Genomic DNA, 18,597 nt, shown 5'->3' on the forward strand with positions numbered 1-18,597 from the left:
CGGGAATTGTTCCTGAAGTGACACCTCGGGAATTATCCTGGAAGTGACACCTTGGGAATTGTTCCTGAAGTGACACCTGGGGAATTGTTCCTGAAGTGACACCTCGGGAATTGTTCCTGAAGTGACACCTCGGGAATTGTTCCAGAAGTGACACCTCGGGAATTGTTCCTGAAGTGACACCTGGGGAATTGTTCCTGGAAGTGACACCTCGGGAATTGTTCCAGAAGTGACACCTGGGGAATTGTTCCTGAAGTGACACCTGGGGAATTGTTCCTGGAAGTGACACCTCGGGAATTGTTCCTGGAGGTGACACCTCGGGAATTGTTCCAGAAGTGACACCTCGGGAATTGCTCCTGGAAGTGACACCTCAGGAATTGTTCCTGAAGTGACACCTCGGGAATTGTTCCTGAAGTGACACCTCGGGAATTATCCTGGAAGTGACACCTTGGGAATTGTTCCTGAAGTGACACCTCGGGAATTATCCTGGAAGTGGCAACTTGGGAATTGTTCCTGAAGTGACACCTCGGGAATTGCTCCTGAAGTGGCACCTGGGGAATTATCCTGGAAGTGACACCTCGGGAATTGTTCCTGAAGTGGCGCCTCAGGAGGAGGAAGCGCCAAAAGCCCCGGCTGGGAGGAAGGAGAGGGGAAGCCCCAGGTGGGCTCGGCTCAGCTTTGGGACCGTGATGGGATCAAAGCCCAGTCCCTGTGTGGGATCAGCAGGGGCTGAGGGAAGTCCCTGCAGAGCTGCTCCTCCCCCAGCTCTCCTGGCACTCAGCATCGCTCTCTGCCCAATGCCAGGCAGGAATCAGGATGGATCACTCCAGATTGGAACATCTCAGGTTCAGGATGGAGAGGAGGAGCCCAAAGCAGGAATTATTTATTCCAATTTATTCCAGCTGTGGCACCGGGGTGGCTGCAGGGACCACACCTGCCCTGCCTGCAAAGAACCACAGAAAGCAGGAAACATTCCCTGCTCCCATCTCAGCCCTGGCAGGCAGAGATCCTGCAGCAGTGAATCAGACCAGAGGCCAGGACTGGTTTCCAGAATTTGGCTTTACTTCGCAGTACAGAAATCATTTGGAGCCTTGAGGAGACACGAGAAGCACAGGCTCTGTCATGCCGATACCGCAGCGCCGTTTGGTCCATCCGGAGGAGCCACCGGGGGGGACAGAAAAATACTCCCACATCTTGCCTGCTCTGTAATTTGTTCTCTCAATTTTATTAAGATTAAAACACAAAGGAGCCTTAGGCACAGCTGTGTCCCAACCGATGTAAACGGGTTTAGAAGCTTAAGGTGGAGGTTAAGTTCTGTGCCCAGAACGAAGCCAACATTTGCTGCTACAATAGGTGTGGGCTTTTGTCCATGATACAACTTTGCCACAGAGTTAAAGATCGATGGGAGAGACTTTTTAGGGATGCTGTCCACAATAATGGAGTGCTCAGTTTCTATTTTCCTTGATACCAGGTTTGAGGTGACGGCAGCGTCACATCTACGAGCTCACCAGAAGCACAGGGTTGTGAAGGATGTTTTTACAAATGATTAAAAAGACAAGGTAAGACACAGCTGTCAATGAGTTATTTCGAATCTGCACCCACGTTTTCTACGTCTGCAAAAAATAATAATAATAATTATAATAATAATAAGTTCAGTCTTGCCTTTCGCTTACGAGGTTAGTCAGGGATCGAGTCAGGAAATCTGCCAGATTCTGGACAGCAGCCCTACCTAGAATGAAATAATTAACACATGATATCCAAAAAGGGAACATTACCAGTGCAGTACTCTTCAATCTCTCAGAGATGGGATTACAAAAGCAGGCCTTACAATATTGAATTTCATACAGTGTTCATTAAGTTCCTTATATATTCATATTAGCCGATTTAAACTTCTCCTAATTAGAGACTCTCATTACTGCTGCTCCTCCTCCCCGTAGATGTCGTTCTTCTTGCGTTTCATCTCCTCAAAGTCGAACTCTGAGCCCATCATCCTCTTGTAAATATCTTTGATGTCGTCACACGTCGTCTCAAAGTGGGTGGTGGCGTCGTAGGTGCGCGAGATGAAGATCTGGAAGCAGAAGCAGCCTTGGAGCCCCCAGCTGGAGCCTGAAATCCCCTCCCAGAGCTGAGAGAACTCAGCCCTCACTCACCTGGCTCTCAGTGCCCAGGTCGGTGGGTGCAAACAGGTCGCTGATGCTCACGAACCTGGGGAGGGAAAGGAAAGGCTCAGGGTGGTTTTTAGGGCAGGAATGGTTTGGTTGGACAGCTCCTGGCAGGCAGATGGCTCAGATCTCCCTCTCTGAGCCCCCTGGGGACTCACTTCTGCTCGATGGGCTCCAGGAGGTCCAAGGCTGGCTTGATCTCCTTCTCGGGGTCGGCGGTCTCCACGGTGGTGCTGGCGATGGCGATGTACTTGCCCTGCGCCGCCACGTTGTGGGCGGAGGAGATCATGCACACGTAGATGTCTGTGGGGACAGGGACAGCTGCAGCCCCACAGCTCCTCCTGCTCCACCCTAAAGCTCCTCAGCTTCAGCCTAAACCTCCTCAGCATCATCCCAGTACCTCCTCCAGCTTCAGCCTAAACCTCCTCAGCTTCATCCCAAAACCTCCTCCAGCTTCACCTAAACCTCCTCAGCATCATCCTAAACCTCCTCAGCATCATCACAAAACCTCCTCCAGCATCACCCTAAACCTCCAGCTTCTCCCTAAACCTCCCCAGCATCATCCTAAACCTCCTCCTGCTTCACCCTAAACCCCCTCAGCATCATCACAAAACCTCCTCCAGCCTCATCCCAAAAACTTCTTCAGCCTCATCCCAAAACCTCGTCAACATCATCACAAAACCTCCTCAGCCTCATCCCAAAAACTTTCTCCATGGTCATCATAAAACCTCCTCAGCAACATCCCAAAACCTGCTCAGCTTCATCCCAAAAACCTCCTCCAGCCTCATCCCAAACCGTTTCTGTGTCTCTTCCTGCTGCCCTGGCACCTGGCACTCCCTGCACTATTCAGAGAACCTGGAATGAGTCCCATCCTTGCCCTACGAGCTCTCACCTCCTGCCTGACCAGCCTGGACATGGAGACCCCCCAAACTGAGTTTCCCCTGCTGGCTGCTGATACCCAGTGGGATCCCCAGGGCTGTGTGCACACACCCCTCTCCCACTCTGCTGCACCTTCCCCACGAGCTTTTCCAACCACAGCCTCCTCCCCTGAGAGCTCTGAACTAAAGCTCAGCCTTGCTGGGATCTAAAACCTGGAGCAGACCTTGAGTTCTCCATTTCCCTGTGTGCTGAACTTCACTCAGAGAGAAGAGGGAGCAGAGCCCCAGGACTGTGCACACACCTGATTTCCGGTTGACCTGGTTCTGTGGAATGATGATCTGGCAGGAGTTGGCGTCGTTTGTGTTCTTGATGGGGTGGCTGAGGATGCAGATGACCCTGATCACCTGGCCCACCTTGGTCACCCGCTCTGACACGTAGCTGGGGTCGCAGATGAGCTGTTTGCAGCGAGCCACCTGGGCACCAACGTGGAAACATCACCCAGGTCATGTCAAAAATACCAAAATAACTGAATATTTGAACAATTGCACAGTTTGGTCTGTGGTGTGGATTGTCACCTCTGCTCCCAGCCAGGAGGAATCATTCCCACCCCCAAGGGACTGAACTGTGCTGGCAGTGCCACCTCCAATCAGGAGCACACTGAGAGCTCCCAAGGAAGCTGCAACATTCCCAGTTTTATGGGAAAACTGCAGGGTTTCCTTCAGGAAGGAAGGCCAGGGGCCTGCTGTCAGAGCAGCTCCACTGGCTCCAGCTTAGACACAAGGAACAGCTGAATTATTCACTGCCAGCCCAGGGAGAGCTCATCCCAACTCCTGCAGGGAGCCTGGAGGGGCTTTGGGGATGAAGGTAGAGGACATTTTGGGATGAGGCTGAAGAGGTTTGGGGATGAGGCTGGAGGAGGTTTTGAGATAAGCATGAAGGAGGTTTTGAGATGAGGCTGAAGACCTTTTGGGATGAAGGTGGAAGAGGTTTGGGATGAGGCTGAAGACGTTTTGGGATGAAGGTAAATGAGGTTTAGGGATGAGGCTGAAGAAAACCCTCCTGCACGGGGGTTTACAAACTGCATGAAAGCTTTGCAATGGTTTGGGTGGAAAGGACTGCAGCCATCAGGACATTTTGTCACACAGAAACAACAGCCCCAGCCCAGCACGTTTGGCCCTTGAGCTTAAGAAAGTTTTTTCTGTGTATTTGCTGTGCACAAAGCCAAAGGATCCGAGCTGTGAGGGGCAGATGTGGGGAGCAGGGAAGGGGAAGGGTCTGTACCTCCCCCTCAGACTTGACCCCGACCACTTTTCCGTTCTCGATGACGATCTCCTCGATGGGCTTGTTGAGCATGTAGGTGCCTCCATAGATTGCACTGAGCCTGCAACAGGAAAATCCCCTCAGCACCTGCAGGGCTGGGCTGGAACAGCCCTTCCAGCCCCCGGGATATCCACCTGGATAAACCCCACCTCACACTTAAACCTCCCCAAAATCCTCTGCTTAAACACAAGCAGCATCTCTGAGCAAATCCAGAGGTGAAGCCCAGAGAGAAAGAATCTCATGTGGAGGAACCACCTCTTAATTAAGTGACAGAACCATCAAGCACTGACTCCACACCTCCACCTGCACACCCCACTGAAGGAAACCCAAGTGCTCACCTTGCAAATCCCTGGGGCAGCTCTCCAAGGCCATACAGGGGGTACAGGTAAGGGCTTTTCCCATATCGAGCCAGTGACTCGCTGTACAACTTAATCCTGTTGATTGTTTCTTGGCAGGGTTGATCTAGATAGCTGGGAAAGGACAATTCCACCATTTGGGATGTTTCCCAAACCAGCAAAACACTGATTTTTCCCTCCCCACCCTCCAGCTGCTCCTGGGAGTTCCCTTTTAGGAGCACAAATTTTACTCAGGAACGCTCAAAATTTAAAATACTCAAATCCCATCATAATAACCCCAAATTTTGGGATTTGGGATGAGCTCCACTTACTCATCAGTCCTGTAGAGAGCCAGGGCGTGGCCTGTGAAGTCAATGACATCCTGGCCCAGGTCAAACTTCTTGTAGACGTCCCTCATGGTGGTTTTCTTGGGGTCCACGCCCTCGAAGGTCCGCGGGTCGTTCTCGTCAAAGTTGGCCACGTAAACCAGGAACTTCCTGAACCGGCGCTTCTCAAACAGACCCATCAAACCTGGGAGAAAGGTGGGGAGAATTCAGAAACAGGGTTTTGTGGGAATTCAGCAGAATTAGGGGGTCGTCAGGATTCAGCAGGATTGGGGTTGGGGAAGATTCAGAACCAGCATTTTGTGAGAATTCAGCAGGATTGGGGTTTGGTGAGAATTCAGTAGGATTGGGGTTTGGTGAGAATTCAGTAGCATTGGGGTTTGTGAGGATTCAGCAGGATTGGGGGTTTGGGAGGATTCAGCAGGATTGGGGGTTTGGGAGGATTCAGAACCAGGGTTTTGTGGGAATTCAGCAGGATTGGGGTTTGGTGAGAATTCAGTAGCATTGGGGTTTGTGAGGATTCAGCAGGACTGGGGTTTGTGAGGATTCAGCAGGATTGGGGTTTGTGAGGATTCAGCAGGATTGGGGGTTTGGGAGGATTCAGAACCAGGGTTTTGTGGGAATTCAGAACCAGAGTTTGTGAGAATTCAGCAGAATTAGGTGTTTGTGAGAATTCAGTAGGATTGGGGGTCTAGGGAGAATTCAGGACTGGGGTTTTGTGAGGATTCAGCAGGATTGGGGTTTGAGGAGAATTCAGTAGGACTGGGGTTTGGTGACAATTCAGCAGGACTGGGGTTTGGGGAGAATTCAGCACCAGGATTTGGTGAGAATTCAGCAGAATCAGGGTTTGGTGAGAATCCAGCAGAACCAGGGTGAGAATTTAGAATCAGGGTTTTGTGAAAATTCAGTAGGACCACGCTTTTGTGAGAATCCAGCAGAATTGGGGTTTTGGGGGAATTCAGCAGAACCAGGGTTCTGTGAAAATCCAGCAGAATTGGGGTTTTGGCAGAACTCAGATCTTCAGTGATTTTTGTGCCTTTTCCATGATCAGCAGTGGGTAAGAACCACTGAGTGTCCAAACAAGGAATGGTTTGGGGTGGAAGGGACCTTAAAGGTCCTCAGTGCCACCCCTGCCATGGGCAGGGACACCTCCCACTGTCCCAGGCTGCTCCAATCCTTCCTTGGACATTCCAGGGATCCAGGGGCAGCCACAGCTGCTCTGGGAACCCCAAAATCCCATCAATCCCTGCCTTCCTTCAGCCTAAAGCCATTGCCCTTTGTCCTGTCCCTCAAACCCCAAACACAAAGCTGGACAAGGAATTCAGGATTATCTGCCATGAGGAAGGTTCCAGAGCCCTCCAGATGAACTGCAAGGAGTCACCTCATCAGATTCCTCACATCCCACACCAGGAGCTCCTGGAATGACCTCCAGATCCTAAAGGATTTCACCACAGTGTTATTAGTTTTATTTGAGGAGTGAAATTTAAGCAGGCAACAATCAAGGTTTGAGGTGCCACACGTCAGAATTAGTCATTCCAATTTGCCTGCAATGTTTTTGCACACACACAACAAGGACATGGCATCAAATATTTATGGCAGAGCTGGCAGCACAAACCCCAAATGGAACCTCTTGAGGAAGGGAAACAATGCCAGGCTCTCAGCAGAATCTCACTGAACAGGCAGCTTGGAAGAAAATAAGAGCTCAGCAAACCCAAGGCTCACATTGTAAGGGGTGTTTGAAGTCAAAGAGGTGCAGGAGAAGCCTGAAGATGCTCCTTAACATCAAGAATATCCCAAGGGATGGGTTTAGGGGATTCAGAGGGAACAGAGAAGGTGCAGCTACTCACTGGAGGCCAAAGCTTCTGCCTCGGTGGAAGGAACTTTGTAGATCTTTCCTCCCTTGTAGACGAAGCTGCCTTCAATCACCTTGAAGTCCAAGTAACGAGTGACTTCTGTGTAGAGCAGCATCTTTACCAACTGACCTGCAGGGGGAACATCAAACAGGGACACAGCAGCTCCCAGAGCAGCTCCTCCAACACCACAAACCCTTCCCAGGCTCAATCCCCACAGCAGGCTGAGGACAAACTGGGACTAAAGCCTTGGCTGGGATCTCTCATCTGGAACCTGCATTGCCAGGGGTTTGGTTTGGATCACAGGGATCTCAGGAAGGAATGACAGTCCCAGCAGCAGCCCAAGGAACACCTCACTCACCATTAGCCATAAGGAATTTTGGGATGAGGTCCACGTTCCAGTCTCTGCCCCGCCCCATGGACTCTGGTGGAGCTCCCGGGAGATTAAACCTTTTGTAGAGCTTTGGAGGAGAGAATACAGAACTTGTTATAGCCCAGGAAATGTGTCTGGGTGTCAATGCTCCCACACATGGACACACTTTCCACCCCCACAGCTCCAGGCTGAACACAAGCTCCTCACAGGCAGCTCCTGGCTGCAGCTCCAGCTCCACTTGGAGTTTGGAACACAAACTCAATTTTTACAGTCAATTGTTACAGTGAGAAGCAGGCAGTGTGACTCTGCTCATCCAGGATTTTGGAATTTATCAACCTGATGAACTGTTTGACATGACATACTTTAGCCTAATTTACAATTTAGCTGAAGAGTTTTAACATCCAGCTGTAACAGCTCTGGAATGCTCAGATTTGCTCAAATTCCAACTGGGAATTCCAGGAAATACAATCTATCAACTCCAAACACCCCACACTGGTGTTTTCCCCACTGCCACCTGCTGAGGAAGTGCCAGGAAAACTTCCTGGCTCAAAGGAAACCCTCAGAGTCATTAATTGGGAATAAATGCCCTTTATGATGGGGCTCTATCCACACTTACATCTTCCAGGGGTGTGATGGATGCACTCTCCCCTCCGTAGTAAGAATTCCGATCCATGTGAAGGACTTTCTTTCCATTCACTGACATGATCCCGGAGAGGATGCATTCCTGCAGGGGGGAAAGGATGCAAGGGACAGGTCAGCTGCACTGGAGCCTCCCAATTCCCATTTTCCCTAAGGAAAAAGTGTGTTCAGACAGCTCCAGTGCAGCTTTACCTCTGGAAACAGGCACAGCAGTTGCCTCAGTGCAGAGTTCAGGCAGTTCTTAGAGGCAGATGAACCTCTTCATGAATTTATTGTCTGTTCTGGGCAAGCCAAGAAAGGGGTTAGAGCTACACAACCACCTATCAGAGGGAATTTTTGGGAATTCCATGCATTGGAGCCTGAGGAAAATCTGTCCTCTAAAGCCATCAGTTTAAGGATGTCCAGAGAGAGGCAAAGGAACATGAAATCTTACCTGGATTTCAATCAATCTCCTGAGAACCTCAGTTATTAATATTTGCCACACTGAGGATAACCAAGAGCTTCTCTCAGAGAGCAGCATAAAGAATAAATGAAAGCATTTGGGTGCTTTATCTTTACACAACCATCACCTATCAGAGGGAATTTTTGGGAATTCCATGCATTGGAGCCACAGGAAAATCTGTTCTCTAAGGCTACCAGTTTAAGGATGTCCACAGAGAGGCAAAGGAACATGAAATCTTACCTGATTTCAATCAGTTCCCTCAGAACTTCAATTATTAATATTTGCCACACTGAGGACAACCAAGAGCTTCTCTCAGGGAGCAGCATAAAGAATAAATGAAAGCATTTGGGTGCTTTATCTTTACACAACCATCACCTATCAGAGGGAATTTTTGGGAATTCCATGCATTGGAGCCTGAGGAAAATCTGTCCTCTAAAGCCATCAGTTTAAGGATGTCCAGAGAGAGGCAAAGGAACATGAAATCTTACCTGGATTTCAATCAATCTCCTGAGAACCTCAGTTATTAATATTTGCCACACTGAGGACAACCAAGAGCTTCTCTCAGAGAGCAGCATAAGAATAAATGAAAGCATTTGGGTGCTTTACCCTTACACAACCACCTATCAGAGGGAATTTTTGGGAATTCCATGCATTTGAGACAAAGGAAAATCTGTTCTCTAAGGCTACCAGTTTAAGGATGTCCAGAGAGAGGCAGCAGGAACATGAAATTTTACCTGATTTCAATCAGTTCCCTCAGAACTTCAATTATTAATATTTGCCACACTGAGGATAACCAAGAGCTTCTCTCAGAGAGCAGTATAAGAATAAATGAAAGCATTTGGTGCTTTATCTTTATACAACCATCATCTATCAGAGAAAATTTTTGGGAATTCCATGCATTTGAGCCAAAGGAAAATCTGTTCTCTAAAGCCATCAGTTTAAGGATGTCCAGAGAGAGGCAAAGGAACATGAAATCTTACCTGGATTTCAATCAATCTCCTGAGAACCTCAGTTATTAATATTTGCCACACTGAGGACAACCAAGAGCTTCTCTCAGAGAGCAGCATAAAGAACAAATGAAGGCATTTGGCTGACTGCAGCCCCAGGAGGCTGAGCCTCACACAGAGCACACACAGCCTGCAGAACCAGCCCAGGCCTTGCACAACTAAATCCCCATTAAAACACGACTTTGCACCAGCTCTGGCATTCCCCAGCCAAAAGAGCTTAACGCAAACTTGAATGTTTGCGTGCTCAGGTCAGCTTATCTTGGGGGTTTGGCTGATCCTGCTGTGCCTCAGCTCCCTCCAGCAGCACAATTCTCAATTCTGAGCTCTCCTTTGCCTTCACCATCTCACTGGTAGGTCCTGGTCATTTCTCACACGATGGGTGAGGCTTGGGGAAACCTGTGGAAGGTGTCTCAAGGTCCTTCCCACCCTCAAATCATTCCAAAGCTTTGATTCAGTTTGTGAAGCCCCATCCAGCAGTGCACATCTGGCAGAATTCCTCCCTGCAGAGACCTGAGTCTCCAGGAGATCCTTCCTGTTTATTCCACGAGCACCTCGGCCAGGATTCTCCTCCTGTGTCATTTCCCCCTCCCTGGAGGGCAGGAGGTTCATTTCCAGCTCCACTCTGAGCAGGGCAGGTGTCAGTCAGGAAAAGCACCGACACACCAGGAGCTTCCCGCTGGGGATTGTTTGTAAATCCTCACTCCAGTCAATGTTTGGTGAAAAGGAAGCTGTAAAATCAACTTCCCCACCCCCCCAGCAGCTCTCAGGGGTTGTTTTGAGCTGAAGGTCAGACAGCTGGAGGTGCAGGGATGAGGATTTGCTGTGCTGGTGCTCCCAGAGGGAAATGGAAAAACCTTCTCCGTTGGGACAGTTGTCACCAAACTCCAGCCAAGGACACTCTGAATTCAGTCCCTGAAGACATGAAAGGTTTCCAGCATGAAAGGTGCCCACAAGGCTTTATGATCACCACGGCACTGGGAGTAGTGAAGCCACAGTGCTGCCCACAAAAGCTCTCCTTGATCCATCAGCTGCTCCTTCCAAGGATCCTACAAAGTTCCTCCTTTTTCCCCACAGCAGAGAGACCCTCCCACAAAAGCTCTCCTTGATCCATCAGCTGCTCTTTCCAAGGATCCTACAAAGTTCCTCCTTTTTTCCCCACAACAGAGAGACCCTCCCAGCAGATACAGCTGCACCAAACCCCCTGTGGGAAGTCGCTACTCAAGGCCTACAACGCTGAGTAACCACAGGAGTAAAAGTGTTAATGATTAACCACACCCAAGGCAGGGCTGTCACACCAAAGGCACCATCAGCGAGTTAAACTCACAGATCTCTGTGGCTGGACTGTGATTTTTTCCCCCCTGGAACATCTCCCAGAGCCCTGGCAGATGGTGGCACAGGAGTGTCCACGCTGGAGCTGAGCCACAAGGAAGCCAAGCAGGTTTTCACAGCTCACTAAGTACCAAAAGGAGAGTTGGAGCTGTACAAGTTACATCCACTGGTCACTCACTTAACCCCAAAGCATTCCTTGCTCTGTTTTCCCAGAAGAGGAAGTGCATCCCTTCTCCAGGTCTCAGTTCCAGCATTCCTTGGAGCCAATCTGGGCACCAGCAGAGGAGATGAGAGGCTGTAAGGAGCTCCTCACGCCCATCAGACACTGCTGTGCAAGGCACTGAAATGCTGCCCAGCCCTTTCTTTCAGGCCACTTCCCTCTGCTGGCCCACAGAGCCCGGGGCTGCACAATGGATTCATCCTCCCAGCTCAGCAATTCCTCTGGATGCCGTGCTGGCTGCAGGAGCAGGAATCTCTTCATGTGTGACACTGTGCTGTGGGTCAGGCAGCCAGGAAAACAAACTGTGCTGATAAGGGGAGGGCTGGGGAGAGTTTGGAGCGCAAAGCAAAAAAAGGGGAAGCGTCAGAGTTCAAATCTGTGCGTTTTTTTTTAAATAAATGTTGTCACCACCCAAGAGGAAGAGGGGGGCAGGACACAGCAGGGAGAGCTCAGGGTATCCAGACCCAACAGAATCCTGATGCAAATTGCAGTTCTGCTGCCACTACAATGCACTGCCTCAGGCAGCTCAGGTTACCGGGCTCCAGGAGCTCACTGTGCTGCTGAATGAAGCACCGAGTGTGTCTGCAGCAAAGCTCAGCCACTGCAAAGGGCTGGGGGAGAAACCAGCGCTGGGAATGTGAATCCATGGACATAAAAATAAGGTAAATTGGTGTTTCCTTGCTTGCTCAGGACCATCAGCTGTTCCCTGGAGTGCAGGAGCTGGTGGTGAGCAGGCAGAGGGATGGAGGAATGGAGGGAATGAGGAGGTTCCCGTGGATTTTCTCCAAGTAGGGCGGCAGTTCAGAAAGGCTCAGACCGATGGAAACGGGAGCCAGCGCTGAGGGGAGGATTGGGCAGAGCACTGAGTAAAATCAAATCCCTTCAGCTCTGGGAGCGGGCTCTGGCACTGCCAGGCTCTTTCCTGGAAAGGCAGGGCCCTGCTGTGGCCACAGAGTCACACTGTGGCTGGAGATGTTTGGTCCAAACATCACCTGGAGGAGGTGACAATTCCACGGGCAATTCCACCTCACACCCAAAGCTCTGCTCATCCCACAGGCTGCACAAACAACTCACTCCTCACTGCACTGAACAATCCCCTCCACACGGTGCTCACAGTCACTCTGTAGGCAATAAATAAATCCTGAAGGTCTGAGTGTGGCTCCTCTGCCCTGCAGAAAGTGAACGTGTGTCTTTGGGATGGATTTGGACATGGGCAGGCAGCTGCTGGCAGGTAAGAGGCTTAGCTCAGCCTGCAGAGAGTGAAACCTCAGCAGGAATACAGCACTCACCTGCTGGGGATCAACTGGAGGCTTTCATTAGCCCCCAAAATTGATGGAAAAATGACTTTGTAGAAGCACAGAGAGGGCAGATAACCGAGACTGTCACCGGGCACAAAATAACCCAGGGAGGAAGTACCAAACCACGTCTACACCAGAGAGGTGGAAACTGCAGAGAACTGAAGAGAGAAGGTGTGAAAACACAACCACGAGGGGCTCTCCAGGCCGTGACCACTGAACCAGATCAAAAACGAGTTTGTGCAGTAGGTCTGCAGGAAGATGGTCCCTGATCTGCCCCACACAACACACGAGGAAAGCCTGAGACAAGGACTTTAAAGCTATTTAAAGCTCCAGACACCTGGAGAAGCCATTCCCAGCAGGACTAGGGCCTGGAATTTCACACTGATCCATGCAGGAGGGAGCAGGGAGTCTGAGGGGTTGGATCAGCAATAATTCAGGATTATTTTTCCCCACAGGGCTAAGACACATCTCTGTGAAGTGGCACTGCAATGGGGGCTCTGATTAGCACACAGAAGGGAAAAGCTGAAATAATTTGAGTGTCAGTAATCCTAAAGCTGCCTCGAGTCCTTCACGACTGGCTGAGGAAGAGATTAACACCTGAAATATTCCTGTGGCACTTCCAGATCCATCGCAGTGGCCCCACAGACCCAACCAGAACAGCCACCACTACAATGGATGTGTTTGTGCTCTTTTACAAAGCCTCCAACCACTCATTCTTCCTCTTTAAACCAACAACTGAACCTTCACGTTGAAAAAAGAAGAAAAAAAACCTCTCCAGATCCAGACAACTTCAGATTCTCCTCCAGCAGAGTGAAGGAAAAGGTGGTTGCAAACATCACCAGAACTTCCACGAAGCTCCTCTGGAAAAGGAAAGAACAACTGGAGGTGTTTGCAGTTCCTCTTCCTCAGGAAAGTGCTGGCTGTGCCGGGAATTCCAGGATGGCTGCACCAGCACCTCTCATTTCCATTCTTTTCCACATCAGCTGCTCAAGACAAGACCAAGTCCACCCTAATTGGTATTTCAGAGGGAAAGGCAGCACAACCACCAGCAAAATCCGAGCTCCTGGATATTCCCAGGCTCTGGGGTTTGGTCAGCACACCTTCAAACACGGCCCTAATTTATTCCTTTTAACTCAACTGCTGCTCATTAGCAGGAGCTTGTCTTAAAAGTGATTTCACAAGAGGCCTTTTGTCAAATTTCCACCGGCATTTGTCAGTTCGAGATTAAGCCCCGCGTTCACCAACTCGATAGCCGGCTCAGACTAAAGCATAAATTAACATTTTAATGGGGCTGGGATCTATTGGAGGCCCCTTCACTACGAGCTCATTATATTTCTCCTCCCCAAAAGTCCCTTTCCCTGCTTTGCCGAGCCAGGGCCAGGCTTTAGGACAAGCTCCAGTTTTCCCTATCAAAGGGAAGAAGCTTTTTCCTCCACCTCAAAGGAAGAGCCTGGAGAGGAATGAAAGCGACTGGGAGAGCTGGGTGTCCTCTAGAGCAGAGACTGCCACACTTTACACGTTTCCTTTGTGCCACATTCCAGGTTTGTCACCCTTTTTCCAACGGGCTCCTGTGTCAGCAGCCTCGTCAATCACAGCGCCCAAACCACAGGAGGAAATTTCAATTTAATCACCATCCCCAGGGCAAAGTGGGGGAAATCCCTGCCGGGCCAAAACCCCAAAAGAGATCCCTTTATCCAGCCACCTCCCCCCGCGTTAAAAGGAAGGAACAAAAGCAGGAAAAAGGCACAAGGAGGAAAACCTCTCCACCATATTGGATTTTTCTTTTTTCCCCCCTTTTTCTCTAAACAATAACCCTCAATCCGCCCCTCCCTGGATGCGGGAACGGGGAGAAATCCTCCGGCAAAACGCACTGCCATGTTTTTTTATTTTCCCTGCGACGCGGGGCTGCATCCTCCACATCCTCCACAATAGGACAAAGCCCCGGCACGGTTTATCATCCCCTCCCTGCGCCGCACCCCCATCAGCTGTCAGCTCTCCTTAGGGATCGCCGGGATGTAGCAGGAAAAGGGATTTTTTTTTATTTTTTGGGAGGTGTGGGGAGGGGAAATAAGGGAAATTTGACAGGCTGGCCAGGCTCCCATCCCCCTCCTGCTGCAGTCAGGGCTGGATGGAGCCGAGGGCTGCAAAGGCGGAGCGGGAATGGGGATGGAGAAGGGGGGGGATGAGAACGGCTGTGCCTCCACCCTGTGCAGCCAAACGTTGGGTTTGGGGTGTATGGAAAAGGGGGAAGAGATGAGTCAAGAGGAGAAAATAAGGTAATGATTAAAATAAATAAATAAGAGGAGATTAATGCCCGTCGGTGTTTTATTGTCCGCCCCTCCCTCCGCAAAACAACCGCATTTCCTGAGCCCCCCCCCTGGGAACGGCGGGGTGTATCCAAACACCGGGAGATGGTGTAAAATATAGCTATAAATTAGATTTATAGGGGGGTGCAGGTAGGGATGGGGAGAAGGAGCCGGGGTGGGGATGAGAGAATTAACGATGGGGGAATAACCCAGGGGGGGGGTCACACACATCAGACCCCCCCAGGGAATGGTGAGGGGCAGAGGGGAGGATTCCAGCCTGGAGATGAATGGGAAAGGATCCAGAGTGGGGATGAGAGAATTAACGATGGGGAAATAATAACCCAGGGGGGGTCACACAGACCAGACCCCCGGGTAATGGTGAGGGGCAGAGGGGAGGATCCCAGCCTGGAGATGAATGGGAAAGGATCCAGGGTGGGGGTGGGACTGAAGCCAGGGGGGTGCTGTGGTTATTAATGATGGGGGAAAGCACCCAGAGGTTCCCCAGGGGGTCATACACATCAGACTCCCAGGAAAAATGGGGATGGGGATCGGGGGAAGCTCCAGACAGAAGAGGGGGGGGGCTAAGATGGAGAGGTGACAGCTGAAGAAAACGACCTGAATGGAGCGAATGGGGTGATAATCAGGTGAGAGACTCGGGGAGGGGAGCGCACACCCTGGGGGAGGGGATAAAGACCCGAGTGCCCCAGGCGGGGCGGGGGGGGCTCAAAGCCAGGCTGGGGAGAGGATAAGGTGATAGACGGGCAAAAGGACAGCGGTGCCGAGGTGGGTGAGAGATGGGGAAGGGGATCAGCCGCAGGAGCCGGGGGATGGCGGACGGGGGGGCGGCGGGGCGGGGCAGGGCAGGGCGGCGGCCGCCCGCAGCAGGCCCGAGGCGCGAGCGGGGCGGCGGCGGCTCCTCACCGTGAGGCCGGTGCCCAGCACGATCACGTCGTACTCCTCATTCATGGCGGCGCGCGGTGTCTCGGGGCTCTCTGGGCCGGGGCGGAGGCGAAGCGGGCGCTACGCGGGGGCCGCGGGAGCGCGAGAAAATGGAGCCGCCGCCGTGAGGGGACCGCGCCGGGAGGGGCGGGGCCGCGCCGCCTGCGCCCCGCCCACGCAACTGCCAATCACAGCGCGGTACGCCACGCCATTGGCTGGCGCGGCCGTCACTCAAGGGGCGGGAGCGCTGCGCGCGCGAGCGGCGCTGCCACCGTGGTGGGGGCGCGGCGCGCATGCGCAGTGCCCCTACGAGCTCCCAGTGCGCTTGGGGGATTCTTTACATGGAGGGGGGGTCCTAAATTTGGGGTGCTCCTGAATTTATGGAGGTTCCTCAGTTTTGGGGGGTCCTTTTTTGCTTAGGAGAGGAGCTTCAGTTTAGGGAGCCCTCAATTTGGGGGGGTTCTTAATTTGGAGGGTCCCTTATTTTGGGGGAGGCCTTAATTTGGGGTGGTCTCAGTTTAGGGGAGTCCTTTAATTTGGGGTGATCCTTAATTTGGGGGATTCCTCACTTTAGGGAATTTACTCCACTTGGAGAGGGGCTGTCAGTTTATGGGGGTTTCTTTATTTGGAGACAGACCTCGGTTTTGGGGTGTCCTTAACCTGGGGGGCTCCTCTGTTTAGGGTATTCATCAATTTGGGGGAGTTTTCAGTCTGGGGAGGGGGGTCCTCAATTTGGGGGCTTTTCCACAATTTAGAGAAAGATCCTCTATTTGCAAGGAGTTCTTAATTTTGGGGGGGTCTTCTGGGTGGGTGCAGTTTATTGGGGTTCTCTGTTTGGGGGAAGTTCCCTATTTGGGGGATCCTTTATTTAAAGAGGGTCCTCAGTTTGGGGACGCTCCTAAATATTGGGGAGGTTCTCAATTTAGGGGGTTCTCTGGGGAGTATCCTTAATTTAGGGAGGTCCTTAAATTGGGGGAGGGGGTGTCATTTTAATGGGGTCCTTAAATTAGGGGGTTCCTCAGTTTAGGGGGGGTTTAATTGAACCCCCCAATCCCAACACATCCTGTGCTTTTCCATCCCATCCCAGGCACCCCACGAACCCCATTTGAGGGGGAATTTGCTGATTATCCCAACAAACACCCATAATTAGGCTGCATTCCCACTTCCCAAACCTCATTTTTCCTTCTCCCCCTTCCCACCTCAAAACACAAACTTTTCCTCTCGTCCCCATAGGGAAAATCCCAAGGTTTTCTAGAAGATTTGAGCTTTTCCTTGCATTCCAGTTCGTTTTTTTTTAATCCTCATCATCATCCTGTCTTCAGTTGTTGGTGGGGAGCAGGAATTTCCCAGCTGAGGGTTGGGAAAACACCCCATGGATGAGAATCCCTGGGAAGGAGCACGTAGGCAGCAAACACCCAAAGCCGCTTACGACTCTCATGGATTAGAAACCCTTAGGGCATCTTAATTTGATCCCAGAGCTCTGGAGATCCCTCTGGAAGCACTGGGAATGATGAAGGAATTCCCAAAATCCTGCCCGTGGTGGTTGGGGATGGAAGAAAAGCCCTGTCTTTGGAAATGGTTTGGGTTTTTGGGGAGGAGGAAAGGTGGAAAAGGATGGTGATCCACAGGGATGGCCCGGTTTTGGTGGTCAAGTGTCAGGTACGGGATTCCAGGAAGGATTGATCCCAAGAAGGATTCCAGGAATGAAGGGAGAAGGGAAGGGAGAAGGGAACGGAGAAGGGAAGGGAGAAGGAAACGGAGAAGGAAACGGAGAAGGAAACGGAGAAGGAAACGGAGAAGGAAAGGATTCCCCAGGAAGGATTTCAGGAAGGACTGATCCCAGAAAGGATTCTAAAAAATGAAGGAAAGATTCCAGGGAAGAAGGATTCCAAAAAACAAAGTAAGGATTCCAGGAAGGAAGGAGGGACTCCAGGAAGGAAGGAAGGACTCCAGGAAAGATTCCAGGGAAGAAGGAAGGATTCCAGGGAGGAAGGGAGGAAGGAAGAAACAATTCCAGAAAGGAAGGGGGAATTCCAGGAAGGAAGGATTCCAGGAGGGATTCTGGAAAGGAATGACCATGGCTCTGCATCAGACACCACCAGGAATTCCCATCCCGTGGGGACACATCTGGCTCAGGATGGGACAGGTGGTGGCCCCTGGCAGGAGGATCCAAGGAATGTCTGTGTGGAAGTAGCTGGAGCTGGAATGGGCCTGGATGAGGCTGAGCAGGAAGGTCTGGCTGTGGAAAAAGGGATTGATGTGATCCATGGGGAGCAGCAGGTCCTCGAGCTCTCGGATCATGTCCACCAGCAGGATTGGGAGAGGACAGCCAGGGAGTGAATCCCTGGAGGAATGGGAAGGCAAATCCCAAAGGGGATCCAGGAAAAGCCCAGGAGTGGTGGAGTCCCCATCAATGTAGGGATTTCAGAGCTGGATGAGGCACTTGGGGACATGGTTTAGTGGGACATGGCTGTGCTGGGGAACAGCTGGACTCAGTGAGGGCTTTTCCAGACTTAATGATTCCAGGATTTTATGGAAAAAGCCCAGATGTGATGAGGAGCAGTAGGTGCAGCCCCTCACCCTCAGTGTCATTCCAGGGACACCTGGAGAGGCCACCTGGGCAGGTGTGGCCTGGGACTCTGAGGCAGGTGATGGTGCAACCACCAGAGAAAATCAAATTTATTCCATTTTGATGCTCTGGGGTCCCCAACATCAGAAAGACACGGAGCTGCTGGAGCAAATCCAGAGGAATCCATGGAGCTGGAGCCAGGCTGGGAGAGTGGGAATGTTCCCCTGGAGAGGAGAAGGATCCAGGGAGAGCTTCCAGAACATTCCAGGGCCTAAAGGGGCTCCAGGAGAGCTGCAGGGGGACTGGGGACAGGGACAGGACACAGGGAATGGCTTCCCACTGCCACAGGGCAGGGCTGGATGGGAGATTGGGAATTGGGAATTCCTGCCTGGGCTGGAATTGCCAGAGAATCCCTGGAATGTCCAAGGAAGGATTGGACAAGAGGTTAATGCAGCTTCCAGAGTCTCTGTCTTACCCAAAGAAGTCACAAATTAAATCAGTTTATGGAGAGCAGGTCCATGAAGAGCTGGAAAATCAAAGATCCAGGTGGATCTTCTCCATGGGGATGTTGAGTGTGTGGAAATTCCC

At 51.3% G+C, this 18,597-nt stretch overlaps 1 protein-coding gene across 1 annotated transcript; it reads right to left on the reverse strand.

The window, feature by feature from the left end:
• Positions 1–1,201: 1,201 nt before the first annotated feature.
• On the reverse strand, positions 1,202–15,572 carry GDI2 (GDP dissociation inhibitor 2). The gene is made up of 11 exons (XM_083859183.1): positions 15,423–15,572; positions 7,877–7,984; positions 7,249–7,348; positions 6,885–7,019; positions 5,026–5,224; positions 4,697–4,828; positions 4,320–4,419; positions 3,340–3,511; positions 2,318–2,462; positions 2,148–2,202; positions 1,202–2,065 (listed from the first exon to the last, which is right to left on the reverse strand). Exons 1-11 carry the CDS (start codon positions 15,465–15,467, stop codon positions 1,910–1,912), a joined length of 1,347 nt encoding a protein of 448 aa, XP_083715309.1. The 5' UTR covers positions 15,468–15,572; the 3' UTR covers positions 1,202–1,909.
• Between the last annotated feature and the right edge of the window lie 3,025 nt (positions 15,573–18,597).

The sequence above is a fragment of the Zosterops lateralis genome, assembly GCF_965231275.1.
Source record: "Zosterops lateralis genome assembly, chromosome: 4".
NCBI lineage: Eukaryota > Metazoa > Chordata > Aves > Passeriformes > Zosteropidae > Zosterops > Zosterops lateralis.